Source organism: Phyllobates terribilis, unplaced genomic scaffold (genome assembly GCF_046119375.1).
Source record: "Phyllobates terribilis strain yellow unplaced genomic scaffold, ASM4611937v1 Scaffold_5__5_contigs__length_657084704, whole genome shotgun sequence".
Lineage (NCBI taxonomy): Eukaryota > Metazoa > Chordata > Amphibia > Anura > Dendrobatidae > Phyllobates > Phyllobates terribilis.
Window position 1 is genome coordinate 162,299,077 of NW_027362765.1, and position 24,336 is coordinate 162,323,412.

At 44.8% G+C, this 24,336-nt stretch overlaps 1 protein-coding gene across 1 annotated transcript; it reads right to left on the bottom strand.

The window, feature by feature from the left end:
• Window positions 1–6,426: 6,426 nt before the first annotated feature.
• On the bottom strand, window positions 6,427–22,807 carry GAST (gastrin). Its single transcript, XM_073681083.1, has 3 exons — window positions 22,675–22,807; window positions 18,414–18,626; window positions 6,427–6,666 (listed from the first exon to the last, which is right to left on the bottom strand). The coding sequence occupies exons 1-3, from the start codon at window positions 22,787–22,789 to the stop codon at window positions 6,560–6,562; spliced, it is 435 nt and encodes a 144-aa protein (XP_073537184.1). The 5' UTR covers window positions 22,790–22,807; the 3' UTR covers window positions 6,427–6,559.
• Window positions 22,808–24,336: the final 1,529 nt, after the last annotated feature.

Genomic DNA, 24,336 nt, shown 5'->3' on the forward strand with positions numbered 1-24,336 from the left:
CTGGTGGGGGAATACATTCTCCTTCTTGAATTCGACCAACTGGTTTAAGGGCCTAGCGGGTTGGGTTCCCCACATTATACAGATTTCCATGCAAATATTATTGTCTATTGTTCTATGTAGCTGTAAAAACACTGATATATACTGTATATATATATATACAGTGGGTACGGAAAGTATTCAGGCCCCATTAAATTTTTCACTCTTTGTTTCATTGCAGCCATTTTGGTAAATTTTTTTCTCATTAAAGTACACTCTGCACCCAATCTTGACTGAAAGAAAACAGAAGTGTAGAAATTTTTGAAAGTTTCGCGAAACGCGTGTCGGATGTGAGGTGTGGCATCCAGGGGATCAGTATCATCTATTAACTTTGTTGTACTCTGAACTCATGATCGTTCCACCATCTTTTGCATATTATGTATCCCCTTGGAGCATACTCTGCTACATACAGATCCCTGAGTATTCAGCTAGTCCTTTAGGCACTGTGCACTTTATTCATTAATGTTTTTGCTCCTATTTATAAATGTGGTATCTGTTATTAATACTTATACATTTCAGTGATGTTTTCTCCTATTGTGGTTATATATGCTATGTTATGTGGACATGGGAGCTATTTTATCATCTATTATTGACATTTACTTATATATCCCCCTGTGTAGTCCCCCTCTTTTTTCTCCACTTTTGGTCCCCCCCCCTTTTCCCTTATCCCTTCATCATGTTTTTAACTTTATGATCCAATAAATTTTGAGATTTTTATGAACCTATCATGGCTTTGATGTGTTTTTTCTAGCTTTTTAGGTGATATATGCTGCCCAATCCATGGGCAACATGTATCAGTCACTGGCTGCATGATCTCAGCCATACCTGGTTGAGTTCATACAGCCAGTGTCTGATACATGTTGCCTGTGGATTGGGCAGCATGTATCAGCTGCTGTCAAATTCTCTTTAAGTATTGTCCTTCTCGGCAGCGCTTTTTTACACAGGACAATGTGCTGCCGAGAAGGATGATACTATGCTATTTTAGCTGCACAGAATTGTAGCACTCCAAGGGCTCGGCTGCTACAGGGGTATTGCACCTCGAACCAGAGGTGTGATATTCCACTCCCGGGTAAGGATGGAGTGTGGACCAGGACTCAGTAGCTGCATGCACCACACACACCCCATTTCCGAGGGACAGCTCAACGGTGCTCCCACAAGATAGAAGTGCAGGCACGACAGCATCTGTCCCTGACTGGAGTGGGGAGGGGAAAGTACACCCAGTGGTGTAGGAGCAGATAGGGGTGGGTCTCTGGGCATAGGCAGGAGCCCATTGGTTGCTAGTCACCTGGGCTTGGGTGTTAGAAGGAGGTATATAAGGTGGGCACCATCTTAGGACAGGAGTCAGTTCAGTCAGGAAGAGCTCAGCCAGAGAGGGCTGACAGGGAGCTGTGGCTCAGTCTGGGCCCAGCTCCAGAGGCAGGCCTGGAGTGAAGGCCAGAAACAGCAGAAAGAGAGAGGAGAAGGAGCGGAAAGGAAAGTAAGAAAGGAACTGGAACAGAGGAGAAAGGAAGCAAGGAACACAGAGAAAGGCCCAGAGACACGAGGACAGAAGGAACCCCATATGCCAAGGAGATACAGGGTGAAGGGTTGGCAGAACAGGGTACCGGAACCCAAATTGGTGGAGGCAACAGATTCCTCAGCCAAAGACCGGAGGTTGTTACCACATCTTGGTGCGACCCCTCACTACATCCACCAGGAAGGCATACCATATAGGGTCAGGGACGCAGAGATCAGCGTGCCCAGAGAAGGCCCGAGGGAGCTGGACAAAGGTGGGTCACTGGTGGGGACAGCCAGAGAAAGGAAAGGAAGGGAGCCCTGTGCCACGCTCTGGAATTGCCTGGGAGTTGGTCGAGTCCCTTGCCTGGTGAACGCAGCACGGCTCAGGCGGTCCCTCATGTGCACAAGTGACCAGAATAACAACCGTGAGTAAAGCTTTGGAAACTGCAATTACAAGTCTCTGTGTTTCATCGCCGCACCAGCACCATCAGTACTGGGACACTCCCACCATCACTCCCATCATCCACATTAGCTGCCCTGAGGCGATCCGGCTCCGGGTATCCCCCTGCACAGCACAGGCCCAGGGGGCGCGTCAGAATGATCATCAGAACGATGGTTCTGCGCACATGAAAGAGTGGTCACAGCCTTTCTAAACAGGTTAATAAACAACTGCCAATTGGCTTCGTATACCAAATCGGCGGTTGTTTTATAGGCAGTGATTGGCCAATGTGATTGCACCCTTAGATCTAGGAACCTTAAAGGTGACATCTTCTATGATTGGAGTTCTTCTCATTGTTTATTCTTTATTTGGTCCTGATGCCATGATGACTTTTCACAGCCACAGCTTGTCTCTGTAGACTTCCCTTTTCTCTGGTCTTCTGCAGCACATCCCAACAAGGTGCCCCTAAATATAATAATGTTATTATAATGCCACCTGAATAAAAATAACCACCCATGCTGTGCACTGACTAAGCCATAAGCTGAGCACCTGAATAAAATAATTGCCCATCTGTACAAAACTATCCCTGTACAAAATTACCCCACACTGTTGTTTCTATGATGCATAGCCTCCACACTATTCTTTCCTATAAAATATTCCAACCACACCATCCCCCCTTATATACTACAACCACTACATTATCCACCTCTATGAACTACAGCTGCCACACTCCTTGCTCTTATTAATTATACCCACCCACCTTCCTCCTTTATGCCTCACTGTTCACTCCAAACTCTAAACTGAGCCTGCTCTTAACACTGTCACTGCCATGCTGCCACTGCTCCATACTGACCCATCTCTATACACAGACACTCTATAGTGGTCTTTCTCCATACAAAGCCCACCGATAATGCCCCATCTCCACAGAGAGACCCCCATACTGCTTCATCTCCATACAGAGCCCATCTAACTTCCCCATCTCTATACAGAGACCTCCTATACTGCCCTATGTCCATAGAGAGCCCCCCTACCATACTGAATCATCTCCACATAGAACCCAGAGTTTGGCATCTCATCCATAAGGAGCCCCCCCATACTGCCCAATCTTCATCCAGAGCCCCCATACTGCCATATCTCTATACAACTATGCTGCATCATCTCCATAGAGATCTCCCCATATTGACTCATCTCCATACGGAGCCCACAGTTCTGCCTCATCTCCAAAAAAAAACCCCATACTGCCCCATCACCAAACAGAGCCCCCCATACTAACTCCTCTCCAAATAGAGACCTCACATACTGACCCATCTGCATACAGAGCCCCAATACTGCTCCATCTGCATTCAGAGCCCACAATACTGCCCCTTTTCCAAATAGAGCACCCCCTATACTTCTCCCTTTTCTAGTCTGAGCCCCCTAAACTGCCCCATTTCCAAACAGAGCCCCCCCATACTAAATAGAGCACCCACTATACTGCCCCTCCTCCATTCTGAGCCCCCATATACTTCCCATCTCCAAACAGAGAGCCACCTGTACTGCCCCTTCTCTATTCTGAGCCCCTCTATACTGCTCCAAACAGAGACCCCATCATATGCTGGCCTTCTCCATACTAAAAACCTCTCTCTGTCTATAATAAGCCCCGTTTTTTCTCTGCGAGTGCTTTCCGTCTCCCATCTGCTGCCCCTGCGTCCTCCTGTCCTCTTCGGCACTCTGGAGTGACGTCTGCAGGATAATGACATGACCTCCTTGCGCTGCACGCGTCAGGCCGGTAAGTAACCCTGGAAGTTCCGGCACTCTCGTCTTAATTTGTATTCGCGTGTGAATACAAGCAAATGCCAATAAATTCTGACCCTACCTCTCTGCCCCCTCATCCGCAAAGACACCGAAGAGGGAGGTTTAAAGAATTTTTTAAAACTTTTGGCAAGCCAGTGCCTCCCCCCCGTAACTCTCACTGCCTAGTGGAAAATACGGCCCTGCTTAGTCCCACAATTTGGCTTCACGGATGAACCCATAGTATTTCTTTGAGTCAGAACTAATCAGCTACAACACTGATGTCACATGGACAGCACTGCAGTCAATCAGTGAGCTCAGCAGCTCCGCCTCAGTTTACAGCACAAGCTGCTCAGACCCGCTGAGCTCACTGATTGGCTGCAGTGCTGTCCATGTGACATCACCCCAGAAGCAGCTGCAAACTGTAGCAGGGGGACAGGTTTCTGGAACTAGAAAATCCTTTTAAAACAGATCAGTTAACAAATTGCAGGACAGAAGCGGCATACATTATTATATACAGTACAGACCAAAAGTTTGGACACACCTTCTCATTTAAAGATTTTTCTGTATTTTCATGACTATGAAAATTGTACATTCACACTGAAGGCATCAAAACTATGAATTAACACATGCGGAATTATATACTTAACAAAAAAGTGTGAAACAACTGAAAATATGTCTTATATTCTAGGTTCTTCAAAGTAGCCACCTTTTGCTTTGATGACTGCTTTGCACACTCTTGGCATTCTCTTGATGAGCTTCAAGAGGTAGTCACCAGAAATGGTTTTCACTTCACAGGTGTGCCCTGTCAGGTTTAGTAAGTGGGATTTCTTGCCTTATAAATGGGTTTGGGACCATCAGTTGTGTTGTGCAGAAGTCTGGTGGATACACAGCTGATAGTCCTACTGAATAGACTGTTAGAATTTGTATTATGGCAAGAAAAAAGCAGCTAAGTAAAGAAAAACGAGTGGCCGTCATTACTTTAAGAAATGAAGGTCAGTCAGTGCGAAAAATTGGTAAAACTTTGAAAGTGTCCCCAAGTGCAGTTGCAAAAACCATCAAGCGCTACAAAGAAACTGGCTCACATGAGGACCGCTCCAGGAAAGGAAGACCAAGAGTCACCTCTGCTTCTGAGGATAAGTTTATCCGAGTCACCAGCCTCAGAAATCGCAGGTTAACAGCAGCTCAGATTAGAGACCAGGTCAATGCCACACAGAGTTCTAGCAGCAGACACATCTCTTCAACAACTGTTAAGAGGAGACTTTGTGCAGCAGGCCTTCATGGTAAAATAGCTGCTAGGAAACCACTGCTAAGGACAGGCAACAAGCAGAAGAGACTTGTTTGGGCTAAAGAACACAAGGAATGGACATTAGACCAGTGGAAATCTGTGCTTTGGTCTGATGAGTCCAAATTTGAGATCTTTGGTTCCAACCACCGTGTCTTTGTGCAACGCAGAAAAGGTGAACGGATGGACTCTACATGCCTGGTTCCCACCGTGAAGCATGGAGGAGGAGGTGTGATGGTGTGGGGGTGCTTTGCTGGTGACACTGTTGGGGATTTATTCAAAATTGAAGGCATACTGAACCAGCATGGCTACCACAGCATCTTGCAGCGGCATGCTATTCCATCCGGTTTGCGTTTAGTTGGACCATCATTTATTTTTCAACAGGACAATGACCCCAAACACACCTCCAGGCTGTGTAAGGGCTATTTGACCAAGAAGGAGAGTGATGGGGTGCTACGCCAGATGACCTGGCCTCCACAGTCACCAGACCTGAACCCAATCGAGATGGTTTGGGGTGAGCTGGACCGCAGAGTGAAGGCAAAAGGGCCAACAAGTGCTAAGCATCTCTGGGAACTCCTTCAAGATTGTTGGAAGACCATTTCCGGTGACTACCTCTTGAAGCTCATCAAGAGAATGCCAAGAGTGTGCAAAGCAGTCATCAAAGCAAAAGGTGGCTACTTTGAAGAACCTAGAATATAAGACATATTTTCAGTTGTTTCACACTTTTTGTTAAGTATATAATTCCACATGTGTTAATTCATAGTTTTGATGCCTTCAGTGTGAATGTACAATTTTCATAGTCATGAAAATACAGAGAAATCTTTAAATGAGAAGGTGTGTCCAAACTTTTGGTCTGTACTGTAGATCTCTTAGGCCTGATGAGGCTGGTATACTGAAAATTCATGTCAGAATAACTGTATGATCCTTTTTAAAAGCTTTTCTGCCTGATATTCTCATAAGTATTTTATCAGCCCAGCTCCAGCCGGACTCATCCAATGTATATCATAATATCAGGATTATAAAACATTCTGATATGGATTTTCAAAGTAAGTGCACCATACCCATCAGGACTAAGAATTCTACTTAACAATGTATGCAGCTTGCACTCTGAAACTTAAGTTATTGGTAGTTTAGCCATGATCATTTTTTTGCAGGAGGGTGCAGAGGAGCATACAAGAAACTATTGCATCCACACTTTACATGATGGACCTATTGTGGTGTCAGATTAATCGTGACCTTCTGTAGGCCATGACACCATTGTTAACAGAGTTGTGGGCATTTTCCAGGAATAAGAGAGACTTTCTAGATCATACACACCGCATCCATTGCAGAGTATAAAATGCTGTGGCACAAGAACGTCTGGTTGAGAAATGGACATAAACAAGGAATTTATTCCAACATCTGTTTATTTTTAGTTTTTGTTGCCTCTCCCATATTACCATACACTTCTCGTCAGAAACCAGGACAGTATATCAATACTTAAATAATAATAATATAGCTCCCCCTATAGTGGCGTTCACAACACTGTGGGCTTAAGATCCTAGGACCTGATCTTCTGCACTTCTGCGTCCAAAGTCCATCCAGCCAGCGTAGTCCCGGTCATGCATGGAGTGAAGGTGGCCTTCAGCGTTAGACATTTCTAGGGAGTAAAGTCAATAGGGTTAGGAACTGCATCGAAAGCCGGCAGTGGCTCCTAGCCATGCAGTTTTTACATGTAAAATAAATCTGTTTCACCTGTATAACAATATTTCCAAAAATCACATCACAGCCACACTTTGTTTTTGACCATCGTAATGAAAATGAGTCTCGAAAATGCACCTAAGAATATAGTTTTAGGTTTCCCCTTCACCTGGTGTCTAAGTGCACTGGCCCCTTAACTGTGCACCCTCAGAGATGTCAATCTGGGAGAGCCTTTTAAAAAACAACTTTGAAAAAAAAAAACTAAAATTTATAGCTGTGTTCATTATTTGGGTATGCAGTCACAGGTCAAGTGCACCACGTCAGTGACTAGGTGAAACTGTGAGAGGCCCTTAAAAACGGGTAGCTCCCAGGAAAATCTAGTATGTCGACATTAGCCCTCCTGCTTTCTTATACTTCTTATGTTGCTCCTCTAGTCACTAGTGTTCCTACTGTCACACACATCTTATGCTGCTCCTCCTGACACTAGATTTCCTACGGTCACGTGCATGTCACTAAGCCTCCTTGCTGTAATATCAGGTGAATCCCGGATGTCTAAATCCGGGTGATTTGACAGGTCTGTTCCCTAGAGATTCTGTCCCTGAGTCATTAAAGGGAATCGGTCACTCGCTTTCTGCTATCCCATCTGAGAACAGCATTATGTAGGGGCAGAGACCCTGATTATAGCGACGTGACACTTGCTCGGATGCTTGCTGCAGTTGTGATAAAAGCTCTGCTTTATCTACTGTAGATCTACTAGTACTCTAAATGCTAATCAGTGGTGGGGGTGAGGTTATACAGAGCTCATGAATATTGAGGACTGACCAGCAGCTGATGTCAGCATGTCCATCACGGGCGGTGCATGGAAGTGACATCATGTGAGACCAGAGTAAAGTAATAAGAATTGTTTTGGGGTTTTTTTGGTGGTGAAGAGCAGAAGGAAAGGGAACATTATTATTGGAAGGGGCCCAGGATGTAAGATAATATCCCAGGGTGGGAGAAATTATACCAGGAAGGGACCTAGACTGGGTCACATTATACCAGGATGAAGAACATTATACCAGGAAAGGGCCCAGAATGGAGGACATTATACCAAGATGGGGCCCAGGGTGGGAGAAATTATACCAGGAAGGGACCTAGACTGGGTCACATTATACCAGGATGAAGAACATTATACCAGGAAAGGGCCCAAAATGGAGGACATTATACCAAGATGGGGCCCAGGGTGGGAGAAATTATACCAGGAAGGGACCTAGGCTGGGTCACAATATACCAGGATGGAGAACATTATACCAGGCAGGGGCCCAGAATGGGGAGCATTATACCAAGATGGGGCACAGGATAGGAGACATTATACCAGGAAGGGGCCCAGGATGGAGGACAATATACCAGAATGGGGAACATTATACCAGGAAGGGGCACTGCATGGGGGACATTATACCAGGAAGGGGCACAGGATGGAGGACATTATACCAGGATGGGGGATATTTTACCAGGAAGGGGCCCAGTATGGGAAACATTATACCAGGAAAAGTCTCAGGATGGGGGACATTATACCAGAATTGGGAACATTATCCCAGAACGCTGCAAGTGCCCATACATCTCACAAACATGCAGATGGGGGCCCAGGTCCAGATTTGATAGTATCTGATAGTATCTGATGTGTTGGCAAGAAAAACACTAAGTAAGAAAATACATTTTTCTGTGTTTTTACATGGGTGTAAAATGACTGATTAGTTTATGTTTATTGGGTGGCGAAATCATAGTTAATGTTGGGCACAATCATGGCTTATTCATTTGTAATTTGAATGGTGTTTGGCTAATTGCATATTAATGGTCTGGTAGATATTTGTATACAGGGGAGCAGTACGGGGGATTTTTTATTCAGGAGACAAATGTATATATACGATTTATGTGAACTTGTTATTTTCAGGGCAGCGATGATCAGTGTGACAAGATGAGTTGTGGCTGGAAAATATCAACATTATGGTCGGACCAGATTAATAAGAAACAACAGAAAATGACTCTAATCAGATGAGACCTCAGCAGTCACAGGATGTAAATATTTATTCTGTATCCATACTGTATGACTTGGAGTGATACTGTTGTAAAACAACCTCCCTTAAGTTAAATTCTCACATTCGTGTGATATGCCTGTGTGCTGACAGATTTTTTTAAAGACGGCACATGGACTTACAGAGTTTCATATACCCATTTACACATCCGTGAACATATCGGATCCGAAAATAAGATCCGTGAGGGTCAGAAAATGTCCTGTTCTGATCTGATTTTGAGGATCAGAATAAGACATACTCAATGGGACTGTGTGCTGATACAGGAATGTATAGCGCCATACCTCAGTATATAGTGTAGGTTCTTGTTATATATAGCGCTGTACCTTAGTATACGTTCTTGTTATATATAGCGCTGTCCTTAATTACATAGTTTCCTCTTTTATATAACACTGACCCTTATTATGTTGCATCCTGTCTAGTGTTGAGCGAGTATGTTCTGTTAACCCTTTCGCCGAGTATGCTCGGGCGAGCACCGAGTAGTTACAGCTGCTCGGTGTTATGGTTAAATCACTCCCGTGTGCATGACTTGCGACTGTTTGACAGTTTTAATACATGTGAGGAATGTCTATTTCTTACACATTCCTCACATGTAGTAAAGCTGTCATACAGTTGCAAATCATGCACACGGGAGCGATTCAAACATAACACCGAGCAGCTGTAACTACTCGGTGCTCGGCCAGAGCGTACCTGGCGAAAGGGTTAACAGAACATACTCGCTCATCACTAATGGTGCTTCCACTTAATATATAGCATCTTCTGTTAATGTATGTTCAGCGCAGTCCCACTATTAAATAGTATCATCTCTTGTTATGTACAGCGCCATCCCTTACATAGCATATTCTCATTATTTTTTTTTATTTGCAGCGCCCTCTCTTTATTACATAGAGTCCTCTCTTGTTAGATATTTGATGACTACTGATGGAGAAGCAACTGACCAGAAGACCAAACCATCAGCTCCTGCATTAGAAAATAGGCTTTCCCATGCTACAAGAGAAGACACTATGAAATAAAAACGGGGAGCTATAAATAACAAAAATAGCAAGAGAATTTGATATGTAAGGTACGGGGCTGTACATAACAAGAGAGGGCACTGTGTAATAAGGTACGGTGCTGTACATAGCAAGAGAGGGCACTGTATAATAAGGTAGGGTGCTGTACATAACAAGAGGTAATACTATGTAATAATGGACAGTGCTGTACATAACAAGGTAGGGTACTTTGTAATAAGGGATGGTGCTGTAACAAGAGGTAATACTATACATCCATGATCTTTTCATTACTAACAAACTCTTCTTCCTCGGCATCACCGAAACGTGGCTCACCCCCTCTGACACAGCCTCCCCACCTGCACTTTCGTACGGTGGATTCCATCTTTCTCACACACCCCGCTCCAATGGCAAGCATGGTGGAGTAGGTTTTCTCCTGTCAGATAACTGCTCCTTCACCCATATCCCACTGCCACCCTCCATTACTCTCCCCTCTTTTGAGGTGCACTGTGTGCGCATCTACTACCCCTCCAACCTCCAACTGGCCGTTATTTACCGCCCCCCAGGACCAGCCACCACCTTCTTTGACCACTTCACCACCTGGCTGCTTCATTTCCTTTTCGCTGACATCCCCACTATCATCATAGGTGACTTCAACATCCCCATTGACACTTCCCACTCATCTGTCTCCAAGCTTCTATCCCTCACTTCCTCCTTCAGCCTTGCGCAATGGTCTTCTGCCCCCACTCACAAAGATGGCCACACACTGGACCTCATCTTCACCCGCCTCTGTTCCCTATCTAACCTCTCTAGCTCACCTCTCCCTCTTTCTGACCACAACCTACTCACATTCTCCTCCCTCTCCTCTCCAGGTCCACAATACCAGTCCACAAACTTGCACACGTTCACAGAAATCTCAAACACCTTGACCTACACTCACTCTCTGAATCTCCCTCTCACAGGCATAAGTTCATTACACGATGCAAATGCTGCTGCCACTTTATATAACACTACAACAGATGCAGCTCGCAATTCGGTTGCCCCCCTCACATATACCACAGCTCACCCACTCAACAGGCAACCCTGGCACACCAACCTGACTAAAGAACTGCGAAGGGCCTCCAGGGTTGCTGAGCGGAAATAGAAAAGGCCCCACTCCAACGAGCATTTCATTGCATTCAAACAGTCCCTCACTACTTTCATGTCCACACTTACTGTAGCAAAACAAACCTACTTCTCATCTCTCATATCCTCCCTGTCTCACAACCCTAAACAGCTATTCAACACTTTCAATTCTCTCCTCCATCCCCCAGCGCCTCCTCCCTCTCCTCTCATCTCAGCCGAAGACTTTGCCTCATTCTTCAAACAAAAGATTGACACCATCAGACAAAGCTTTTGCCTAAAGTCCCCACAGCCCCTCCTCATATCTACTCAACCCTCCTCTTCCAAAACCAGCTTCTCCACCATTACGGATGATCAACTTTCCTCTTTACTCTCCAAATCACACCCCATCACCTGTGAACTTGACCTAATCCTGTCCCACCTCATCCCTAACCTCACCACAATCTTCATCCCAACCCTAACCCACCTTTTCAACCTGTCACTAACAACTGGTGTCTTCCCCTCATGCTTCAAACATGCCTCGATCACACCCATCCTCAAAAAGCCATCCCTTGACCCATCCTCTCTGTGTAGCTATCGCCCCATATCACTTCTCCCTTACGCCTCAAAACTACTGGATCAACACGTCCATTTTAACCTGTCCTCCCACCTCTCCTCCTGCTCCCTCTTTGACCGCTTACAATCTGGCTTCCGACCGCACCATTCTACTGAAACTGCCCTGACTAAAGTCACCAACAACCTAATAACTGCCAAATCCAAGTGGCACTACTCTGTCCTCCTCCGCCTGGACCTGTCATCTGCCTTTGACACAGTGGACCATTCCCTCTTACTACAGACTTTCTCATCTCTCGGCATTACAGACTTGGCCCTATCTTGGATCTATTCATACCTAAGAGACAGGATATTCAGTGTCTCCCACTCACACACCATCTCCTCATCTCGCCCCCTATGTGTCGGTGTCCCCCAAGGTTAATCCCTAGGACCCCTGCTCTTCTCCATCTACACCTTCGGCCTGGGACAGATCATAAAGTCTCACGGCTTTCAGTATCACCTCTATGCTGATGACACACAGCTCTACCTCTCTGGACCTGATATCACCTCCTTACTAACCAGAATCCCACAATGCCTGTCCGCTATTTCATCCTTCTTCTCTGACAAAGTTCTAAAACTTAACATGGACAAAACTGAATTCATCATCTTTCCACTGTCTCACTCAACCCCCCCCCAACTGACCTATCCATCAAAGTCAATGGCTGCCCACTCTCACCAGTCCCGCAAGCTCGCTGCCTTGGGGTAACACTGGACTCTAATCTCTCCTTCAAACCACATATTCAAGTCCTTTCCACTTCCTGCCGACTCCAACTCAAAAATATCTCCCGGATCCGCACATTCCTCAACCACGAATCTGCAAAAACACTAGTGCATGCCCTCATCATCTCCCGCCTTGACTACTGCAACCTCCTGCTCTGTGGGCCTCCCCTCTAACACTCTCGCACCCCTCCAATCTATCCTAAACTCCGCTGCCCGACTAATCCACCTGTCCCCCCGCTATTCCCCGGCCTCTCCTGTCAATCCCTTCACTGGCTCCCCATTGCCCAGAGACTCCAGTTCAAAACCCTAACCATGGCATACAAAGCCATCCACAACCCGTCTCCTCCATATATCTGTGGCCTAGTCTCCCGGTACTTACCTGCACGCAACCTCCGATCCTCACAAGATCTCCTTCTCTACTCCCCTCTTATCTCCTCTTCTCACAATGGCATACAAGATTTCTCCCGTGCATCCCCCCTACTCTGGAACTCTCTACCCCAACACATCAGACTCTCGCCTACCGTGGAAACCTTTAAAAGGAACCTGAAGACCCACCTCTTCTGACAAGTGTACAACCTGCTGTAACCACCGCTCCACCATACCACAGCATGACCAGCTCTACCCTCACCTACTGTATCCTCACCCATCAACTCTAGATTGTGAGCCCTCGCGGGCAGGGTCGTCGCTCCTCCTGTACCAGTCGCTGACTTGTATTGTTCAAATTACTGTAATTGTTTGTGCTATGTATATCCCTTTCACACGTAAAGCGCCATGGAATAAATGGCGCTATAATAATAAATAAAAAAAATAATGGACAGTGCTGTACAAAACAAGAGAGGGCACTATATAATAAAGGACTGTGCTATACATAGTAAGAGAGGAAACTATGTAATATATATATATACAGTACAGACCAAAAGTTTGAACACACCTTCTCATTTAAAGATTTTTCTGTATTTTCATGACTATGAAAATTGTACATTCACACTGAAGGCTTCAAAATTATGAATTAACCCATGTGGAATTATATACTTAACAAAAAAGTGTGAAACAACTGAAAATATGTCTTATATTCCAGGTTCTTCAAAGTAGCCACCTTTTGCTTTGATGACTGCTTTGCACACTCTTGGCATTCTCTTGATGAGCTTCAAGAGGTAGTCACCGGAAATGGTTTTCACTTCACAGGTGTGCCCTGTCAGGTTTAATAAGTGGGATTTCTTGCCTTACAAATGGGGTTGGGACCATCAGTTGTGATGTGCAGAAGTCAGGTGGATACACAGCTGATAGTCCTACTGAATAAACTGTTAGCTGCTTTTTTCTTGCCATAATACAAATTCTAAGTAAAAAAAAACGAGAGGCCATCATTACTTTAAGAAATGAAGGTCAGTTAGTCCGAAAAATTGGGAAAACTTTGAAAGTGTCCTCAAGTGCAGTTGCAAAAACCATCAAGCGCTACAAAGAAACTGGCTTACATGAGGACGGCCCCAGGAAAGGAAGACCAAGAGTCACCTCTGCTTCTGAGGATAAGTTTATCCGAGTCACCAGCCTCAGAAATCGCAGGTTAACAGCAGATCAGATTAGAGACCAGGTCAATGCCACACAGAGTTCTAGTAGCAGACACATCTCTTCAACAACTGTTAAGAGGAGACTTTGTGCAGCAGGCCTTCATGGTAAAATAGCTGCTAGGAAACCACTGCTAAGGACAGGCAACAAGCAGAAGAAACTTGTTTGGGCTAAAGAACACAAGGAATGGACATTAGACCAGTGGAAATCTGTGCTTTGGTCTGATGAGTCCAAATTTGAGATCTTTGGTTCCAACCACCGTGTCTTTGTGTGACGCAGAAAAGGTGAACGGATGGACTCTACATGCCTGGTTCCCACCGTGAAGCATGGATGAGGAGGTGTGATGGTGTGGGGGTGCTTTGCTTGTGACACTGTTGGGGATTTATTCAAAATTAAAGGCATACTGAACGAGCATGGCTACCACAGCATCTTCGAGCGGCATGCTATTCCATCCGGTTTGCGTTTAGTTGGACCATCATTTATTTTTCAACAGGACAATGACCTCAAACACACCTCCAGGCTGTGTAAGGGCTATCTGACCAAGAAGGAGAGTGATGGGGGGCTACGCCAGATGACCTGGCCTCCACAGTCACCAGACCTGAACCCAATCGAGATGGTTTGGGGTGAGCTGGACCGCAGAGTGAAGGCAAAAGGGCCTACAAGTGCTAAGCATCTCTGGGAACTCCTTCAAGATTGTTGGAAGACCATTTCCGGTGACTACCTCTTGAAGCTTATCAAGAGAATGCCAAGAGTGTGCAAAGCAGTCATCAAAGCAAAAGGTGGCTGCTTTGAAGAGCCTAGAATATAAGACATATTTTCAGTTGTTTCACACTTTTTTATTAAGTATATAATTCCACATGTGTTAATTCATAGTTTTGATGCCTTCAGTGTGAATGTACAATTTTCATAGTCATGAAAATACAGACAAATCTTTAAATGAGAAGGTGTGTCTAAACTTTTGGTCTGTACTGTATATATATATATATACACAGTACATACACACAGTATCTATATATATAATTGTCTTATCCCGTCTGTCTGTCTGTCTATCTATCTGTCTTTCTGTCTGTCTGTCTGTCCGTCCAGGAAATCCCGCGTCGCTCATTGGTCCGGCAGCGGCCAATCAGCGCCGCGGGATTTCTGAAAAAAGATGGCGGCAGTTAGCGGCTCATCTGCGGGACGGAGCTCAGCGGCGATGCAGCCTGGAGATGAGCGCCGCGAGGCGCTCATCTCCCGGCCGGTACCAGCAGAAGGACCTCGACCGCCTTACCCATCTGCGGGACGGAGATGCAGCCGGGGGATGAGCGGCGCGAGGCGCTCATCTCCCGGCCGCTAGCAGCGGAAGGACCGCCAGCGTCGCTGACTTCCATGCGGAAGGGAGGACCGGGGAGCGGCGCTGCGGGTCGGGATACTTCTGCTGCGAGCGCCCGCTCATGTCCCGGGTTCTCGCTGCGGAAGTACCCGCACAGGCAGCGCCGCTCCCCGGTCCTCACCAAAACGATTCGATGATTGGTCGCGGTCTTCGGGCCCGACCAATCACTGATCTTGCCGCAAAAGTTAAACACTACTGTGCTGATTAGTCGCGGACGCTGGGCGCGACCAATCACCGATTTTGGCGCCACATTTAAATAGCGTCCGCGACCAATCAGCACAGCGGTGTTTAAATGTGGAGCCAAGATCGGTGATTGGTTGCGGCCGATATTTAAATTTGGCGCCCAAATCGGTGACTGGTCGCGGGCAGCGTCCGCGACCAATCAGCACAGTAGTGTTTAACTTTTGCGGCAAGATCAGTGATTGGTCGCGGGCCAAGACCACGACCAATCACCGATTTGTGCGGCACATTTAAATAGCGGCCGCGACCAATTGGATGTCAGCGCCGCTCCCCGGTCCTCCCTTCACACCTTAGCCGCATGGATGTCAGCGGCGCTGCCTGTGCGGATACTTCCGCTGCGAGAACCCGGGACATAAGCGGGCGCTCGCAGCAGAAGTATCCCGACAAGCAGCGCCGCTCCCCGGTCCTCCCTTCACACCCTAGCCGCTGATGTCCCCACAGTATCCGCATGGTGTTACAAAGGTCCGGACATTTGTGTTAAAAATCGCTGATTGGTCGCCGACGCTATTTAAATGTGGCGCCAAAATCGGTGATTGGTCGCACCCAGCGTTGGCGACCAATCAGCGATTTTTAACACAAATGTCGGGACCTTTGTAACACCATGCGGATACTGTGGGGACATCAGCGGCTAGGGTGTGAAGGGAGGACCGGGGAGCGGCGCTGACATCCAATTGGTCGCGGCCGCTATTTAAATGTGCCGCACAAATCGGTGATTGGTCGTGGTCTTGGCCCGTGACCAATCACTGATCTTGCCGCAAAAGTTAAACACTACTGTGCTGATTGGTCGCGGACGCTGCCCGCGACCAATCACCGATTTGGGCGTCAAATTTAAATATCGGCCATGACCAATCACCGATCTTGGCTCCACATTTAAACACCGCTGTGCTGATTGGTTGCCGACGCTGGGCGCGACCAATCACCGATTTTGGCACCACATTTAAATAGCGTCCACGACCAATCAGCACAGCGGTGTTTAAATGTGGAGCCAAGATCGGTGATTGGTCGCGGCCGATATTTAAATTTGGCGCCCAAATCGGTGATTGGTCGCGGGCAGCGCCAGCGACCAATCAGCGATTTTTAACACAAATGTCCGGACCTTAGTAACACCATGCGGATACTGTTGGGACATCAGCGGCTAGGGTGTCAAGGGAGGACCGGGGAGCGGCGCTGCGGGTCGGGATACTTTTGCTGCGAGCAGTCGCTCATGTCCCGGCTTCTCGCAGCGGAAGTAGCCGCACAGGCAGCGGCGCTCCCCGGTCCTCACTAATACGATTCCGCTCCCCGGTCCTCAACAATACGATTCGCTGATTGGTCGCGCTCTCCGCATGCGACCAATCAGTGATCTTGGCGCTAAAGTTAAACACCGCTCTGCTGATCACCGATTTGGGCGCCACATTTAAATAGCGGCCGCGACCAATCACCGATCTTGCCGCCACATTTAAACACAACTGTGATGATTGGTCGCGGACGCCAGCCGCAACCAATCAGCGAGCTTGGCGCCAAATTTAAACAACGCTCTGCTGATTGGTCGCGGACGCTAGACGTGTCCTATCAGCGAGATTGGCGCCAAATTTAAACAACGCTCTGCTGATTGGTCGAGGCCGCCGGCCGCGACCAATCAGCGATTTTGGCGCCAAATTTAAACCCCGCTCTGCTGATTGGTCGCGGTTGCCGGCCGTGACCAATCAGCAGTATTGGAGCCAAATTTAAACCCCGCTCTGCTGATTGGTCGCGGTTGGCAACCGCAACTAATCAACATTATTGGAGCCAAATTTAATCCCCGCTCTGCTGATTGGTCGCGGTTGCCGGCCGCGACCAATCAGCAGTATTGGCGCCAAATTTAAACCCCGCTCTGCTGATTGGTCGCGGTTGCCGGCCGACATCAATCAGAAGTATTGGCGCCAAATTTAAACACCGCTCTGCTGATTAGTCGCGGTCGCCGTCCGCGACCAATCAGCAGTATTGGCGCCAAATTTAAACCCCGCTCTGCTGATTGGTCGCAGTTGCCGGCTATGGCCAATCAGCAGTATTGGCGCCAAATTTAAACCCCGCTCTGCTGATTCGTCACAGTTGCCGGCCATGGCCAATCAGCAGTATTGGCGCCAAATTTAAACCCCGCTCTGCTGATTGGTCGCGGTTGCCGGTCGCGACTAATCAGCATTGTTGGCGCCAAATTGCCGGCCGCGACTAATCAGCATTGTTGCCGCCAAATTTAAACACCGCTCTGCTGAATGGTCGCGGCCGTGACCAATCACAATTATTGCCGCAAAATTTAAATCCCGCTCCGCTGATTGGTCACGTTCGCTGGCCGCGAACAATCAGCATTATTGGCGCAAAATTTAAACCCCGTTCTGCTGATTAGTCGCGACCGCCGGCCGTGACCAATCAGCGATACAGTCGCCAAATTTCAACACCACTTTGCTGATTGGTCGCAGTTGCCGGCCGCGACCAATCAGCGATTTTGACGCCAAATTTAAACACCGCTCTGCTGATTGCGCCCGGACTGCCGCATACATATTCTAGAATACCCGATGCGTTAGAATCGGGCCACCATCTAGTATATAATATGCAGCTTTGTCCCCATAAAAGGTGCACAGAGGCCCCAGATTAGGTGGCAAAAACCTGGTAACCGATTTCCTTTAATCAGTTTTTACTAGGATTCGGGTATAAGAATGTCTGAAACATCACAAAGTGCGGCGTCTTTTTCTGTTTTTCGCCAGCACAGAAACACTTTTTGAAAATTGGGTGGAGCTTAGCCAGTAGTGGGCGTGGTCAAGTGCACTCATCATTTATGCCACAAATGCCCTATAGCCCCTGATCGGAGCACAGCGGCTGAAAGATGCGCCAAATTCACTAAGAGGAGCACAACTTTAATGAATTTGGTGCATCTTACTCCAGTGCGCCCTAAATCGAGAAGGGTACAAAATGTCAGTCTTGATGGATCGGGGCCTTGGTGTGCTGCAATGCAGTAGGATTAGAAGTGTCGCTGCGAATATTGGGTCTGGGAATGGTATTTTGTCCCCGTCTGTCAATCATTTACCTGCTAAGAGCTGAGGGAGAAGTTGTGACATCATCAGCTGCTTCTGTTCATGGGACAGGGATGCAAGGAGGTCCCGTCTGCTGACGTCAGAAGGAAAGGGGGTCTTCTTCTGTGGGCCATACCTTGCTGATTGCTGTTCTGTCATTGGCCTACAGAGAGCAGCCATTGCCAGTACTGCTAATAGAATGGTAACACAAACCTTCCTGTCCATTTCTGCAAAACAAGAACATCAGATCATTATGTGGTTTCTGCTGCCACCTAGTGTACATAATAATAAGTGCATGGATCAAGCAGAATAAATAGTTAAAATTAATACCTCTTTGTATAAAAATGTCTCAGAAGTGTGACCCTATATATAGGTTTTCCTGCATGACTGATCTATTCCTACTTATTACATACATCTAGTGCCATGGCCAGCTCTAGAATTGTTAAAGGGATTCCCAGTTTTCAGCTTTGCAAATAATAATTTAGTGACAAAAGGTAGAATTGGAGGAGAAAGGTTGAACTTGATGGACCTAGGTCTTTTTCAACCTATGTAACTATGTAATAATTGACATTAAAGTGAGCAGCCCTATAGGACACCTTCTTCTACATGCCTGATGACAAAGGATCCCCCATTCACGGACCTCAACAGTTAGTGGGCAACTCAGTTTTATTAACTTTTTAGAGACCCCCATTCAGGCGGCTTTTACTGACGTGTGACTTGTGCTCAGGACTAATCATTAATAGAAGATATTGCTCCAAACTGAGAAAATTCACCAATAGAGATGAAAACACTTTAGAAATAGACTGCATGGCTGACATGAAGTCCCTTGCTGCAAAAAATGGAGAGAAGGGTTATTTTACTTGATTATGCATTTCGAGGCCATTCTGGTGCGCTTTTCAAGTAATAAAGCGACAGGTAAAACATACTGACACATAGAGCTATTTAAGACCAGAATTGGGCACCAAGTAGCAAATGGAACGTCCATTGAGGGGTTAAAACACCAAGATGGGGCTGCGGGAAGAAACATCAAAGTGATGTAGAGATGGAGATTTGTAAGAAAAAAAACAAATAAAATAGAAAAAATTCTGCTGAAATAAGAGACGGTCACAGGAATTGATCTGGGACAGAGGAAGCTGAAGGAAGGGAGAAAACTAGTGGTGCTGACAGGAGGAGCCACAGAGGGTTCTGTAAAATCAGGGTCAATAATGAGGAAAGTGTCAGATTAGGAGAGAAAGGTTAGAGAGAAAGAAGGAAGAAGTATGTAATAAATAGGAATTAGAGGAGTGGATAAAAAGATAGAAAGTGCTGATGAATGAAAGATCTAGCTGGGAAACCAAGGTTGGGCTATATTGTGCGTATGTGAGGGGTTTTTGGGTGAGTAAGCTAATTTTAGGAGAAATCGTGGATAGAAGGGTCGTGAGAATAGACTCTGCATCTATTTGTGATTCCTAATTGGTGGTCACTTCAGGGAACTGTCTGTATGTTATTTATCTGCATTTAATATTTTTATATTAATAGTACCGTGACCTACATGAAGAACTTACATTCACTAGCCATCACCACTACCAACCTAACAACTGAAACCCACAGGATTTATAACATTTTAATACACCCCGATCGTCTAATCTCTTCCCTGCTGCTATATATTCTTTAAAATTATTTTATGAAGTTTCTATTAGATATTTATTATTACGTTTAATTATCAACGCCTTATATTGTTTTTATGATATGCTTTTATTATCATGTATTTATTGTTATTTATTATAAATTATGTTGTTTTTATGTAACTTTTTATTATTTTGGGTGAATTTTGGTATATTTTTTTCCTTTCCATCCCTTCAATAACTCGTATCCACTTTTACATTCCCGCTTTAGCAGGTTTACTGCTAATCTACTTTACATTGATTTTCAAATGAATTTTTGGAGATCTCAATTTTCATGCACCTTTCGCACCTATCTTACGAAGTCTAAATCTGCTTATTGTTCTCTTTTTTACTTTTCACCCCGCACTCTTTCTAAGTTCACCCTGGCTCTTTCACACTTTATTTATCCTTTCTAGTTCACCCCCACTTCTTACAAACCACATATCTTACCCTTATTCCATTCCCTCCTGGGAAAAAAACTTTTATTCGTAACTTTCCTTCCTCTTCTACCCAATCATATCATTCCCAATTTATTCTTCACCACTTTTTAACGATATATAGACTGCTCACAAAACTATATCTTAGGATGTTTTTCTTTCATTTTTGCTCCATCCTTCCATTTCTGGCTCTTATATTTTACTCATACCACATTTGTACTTCATTAGATCTTTTCCTACTTTTTCACCTTCAGGCATTGTTATATCATTTTTCACCACTTTTTAAAAACTAGAACGCTCACAACACCCTATCTCAGCTCAATATTTCCTATTTCTTCTCAATCACATCTCTTTCCAGCCGTACTTCCAACCTCTATATCTCTTATTTTCTGTCTGACTTTTTAGGAAAAAAAAAAAATTTCATTAGTTAGTTTTCTTTCTACTTTATTGAAATCTTATATTGGTTACTTATTCTGCATGGTATTTTCAAAAACTACAGAGCTCACAAAATTCCACTTCAGTCAATTTTTTCACATGCTTCTATTTTTTTTTTGCCATCGACTTCCCTATGGCTGTTCACTTGCTTTTCCTCTAATACCTTTTCCCTCACTTTGAGGGCAGTTCCCCTCACATTTCCACATTATTACACATCTGCAGGGTCTATTCTCACAACCCTTCTAACCATGAGTTCTCCTAAAATTAGTTTGTTCTCATAAAAAACGCTCACATCTCTTGAACTTTTACACATACATACAATATATCCCAAACCATGGTTTTCCGGCTATTTGTTTCTTCTTTTCGCCACCACTTCCCTTCGAATACATACTCTTTTTCTTCCATATCTTCATCTCTATGTTCTTCCCAACATCACTATCATGTTTCTTCGCACAGCACCATCCCAATCTCCTCCCTAATTTTAAATTTGTGTTTCAACCCCTTAATTGGTGTTCCATATGGTACTTGGTTTTTTTTTTCACTTCAAAAAGACACCTGTATGGTGTCGAAACGCGTAGTGTAATAAAATAACCCTTCTCCCCAAAGTGGAATTTAGATTTCCCAAATTTAACGTCATCAAACACATTGAATAATCTAGTTCAAAGACACAAATATCTCCCATCATCCAGATATCTGGAAATGAGGCTCAAACTATGTCTCGGATCGTATTTAACTCCCTCCAAGAGATATAAAATGGAACTATACACATAAAAATACCATTATATGAAGGGGAGAGCAAATTGTTATAATTTGTGGAGGCTGCAGGAGTAAAATCCATTTTACACACTTGGCTACAGGTACAACCATCACCCTTAAAATTATTTCTGGGAAAAATGTCATATCTATTAAAAATGGATTGGTTGGAATCTTCCTTCTGAAGGAACAGGGAGTCCAAGATTTTTTTGAAACCTGAGAATCTTTTATCACCATCTTACCAAACAATGTGCAAGTTGATATTAAAAATGTTTTCAGCTCAAGCGTGTGGTATCAGGAGAGAATTGTAGCAAGTGATGCCCCCCATGATACAATAATTATGTAAAGCTGAAATGGTGGTGATGGGGTCTGCGCGGTCTGCATAAACATATTTCCTGCCCTATGGTAGGAGATGGAGGTCCAACATCCAACATGATCCTCATTTCTAAGATGTTATATGAGAAGGCCACAATTTTTCATACCATTATATTAGATTGGATGGAAGGATCATCTAATTATACAACTCATTTTTCAATGACTATATACAAATCAGACAAAAATAAAGATGTGGGGTAGTTTCTGTGAGAAGAGAAACATCGTTCTTTGTTCTTTTAAAATTGTTATATGTATTGTTTCTGATGTTTTATATGTTTCAAAATTGTTCCACTAAAAAGACCGCTTCTCTACATTTCTTACAGAACCAGCCTATTTTTCAAGTGTTTTTATCCCCAATGGTGAATTTTAACTGAGCGATCCCTACCCAGCCATGAGACAGCAGCAACTGATATCTTTTTAGTAGTGGTTACCGCACAACTCCATAGGTGAGCAGTACCAATTTTTTATCTCATTCTCCTCTAATAAGGTCTCCCTATTTGTGCGCTCTTTTCCCTCCACAGCATTTTTCTTGCAAACTAAGAAAATTGACACTTCTTAAAATTATTAAAATAAGTAGCGTAACCTAGCCTGTCCCTTCGTCTATCGCCCCCTGCTGATCATATGTAACTCACCTGATCTTGTATCGGAGCCTGGACGGTAGTGCAGGAGATGTCTCTGGCTTTCTGCAGGTTGTGAGCACCTTTTTATTGAGGGCAATGTAGGAGGTCCCCTCCTATCTGTATCCATCAATCATTTTCCAACCCTCCTTATTTTCTACCACTTCTTCTCCTGATGTCAATGTACACACTGCCCTAGGATTGATGAAGATTAACTATTTGTCAAGAGGATCACTCAACGTTATGAAAGATGGGCAAATATAGCCAAAGAAATCATCGTAATGACGCTGCCTGACACACAGCAGAGAGGTTCACATTCATGGAAAATGTTCATCTATCTGGAAATGGACTTTCTATAAATATACAATTCACTAATGTCATGGAAGATTTTTAGAAAAAAAAAATCGAATACCTTCCAAAGCTTTCTGTTGCTTAATGTTGTGTGTAATCGTATATCGTTGGTCTATAGCCCAAGTCTGACTTGGAACATTTACAAGAACTTTTTGATGTCTTCACAGCCTTAATAACATGGCCCACCTGGCAGTGGACATCATCAAGATACTTCTATACTTAGAGGTTCATATAGGCATGGTTGGACTGTCCCACCAGAATACTAGAGGATCCTCGAATGGACTCCAAAGGTCCAGCGCAGCACACTCGTCACTGGGTACAGGACCCCCAGAATACTTTCTTCTTGTGGGCTCAAGTATTCACTGTCTGATTCTGTGTGCACAACTTTAGGCAATTTGTATGTTTGATGATTAATTTTATTGTACAACTATAATTCTCGCAGTCAATCCAAAAGGTTAATAAACCTGAATATTTAAGAAAGTAAAAGTGAGGTTTTGTCTTTGTTAGGAGAATATATGTTTGCATAATTATTGGGTAACTGTTAGTGTGCATCTAAATTAAATGGTGTTTTTTTCATCTGTTAAAGTGAGAATAATATCCAAGCAATTCAAAATGTGCAAAAATATATTTCTGGCATTTAAAAAATAATATATCAGTGACTAATATAGCCGCCCTTGTTTTCAATACCAGTCATAAGCTCCTCCATGTAGGCTATCAGTTGCTTAATTTGTTGTCGATCAGATTTTTGGGTAGCACCAGCCCCAGCCTCCCAGACACGGTTCAGAGAGGTGACTGTTTTCCTTCACCGTAAATCTCTTGTTTAAGCAGGGTCCACAAGTTCTCTATAGGGTTTAGCTTAGGTGATGAAGGGGCCATGTCATTATTCTTTCATCTTTAATGCCTCTACTGGCAGCCAAGCAGTTAGAGACTTTGGTGCTGCGGTGGAGCATTGTCCTGCATAATATTCATGGTTTTGTTGAAAGAAGCAGACTATTTCCTATACCACTGCTTGAAGAAAGTGTCTTCTAAAAACTGGCATTAGGTTTGGCAGTTTATTGTGAGTCCATCTTCAACACGAAAAAGGTCCAACAAGCTAATCTTTAATACCAGCCTGTAGCAGTACCCCACCTCCTCCTTGCTGGTGTCTGAGTTGAAGTGGATGTCTGTGCCCATTACTGATCCAGCCACTGGCCCATCCATCTGAACCGTCAAGAGTCACTCTCATCAGTCCATAAAACCTTTAAAAATCTGGCTTCAGATATTTCTTGGCCCAGTCTTGACATTTCTGTGTTTTGTTCAGGGGTGGTCGGGTTTCAGTCTGCCTTA

Bases quoted from the DNA above. Each gene is read 5' to 3' on its own strand.
- GAST (XM_073681083.1), bottom strand. From the start codon at position 22,789: ATGGATACAGATAGGAGGGGACCTCCTACATTGCCCTCAATAAAAAGG. The intron at 18,627-22,674 runs GTGAGTTACATA...CTTGTTTTGCAG, and splicing joins AGGCTCCGATACAAGATCAG to AAATGGACAGGAAGGTTTGT. The intron at 6,667-18,413 runs GTAAATGATTGA...TTTACTCCCTAG, and splicing joins TCTCCCTCAGCTCTTAGCAG to AAATGTCTAACGCTGAAGGC.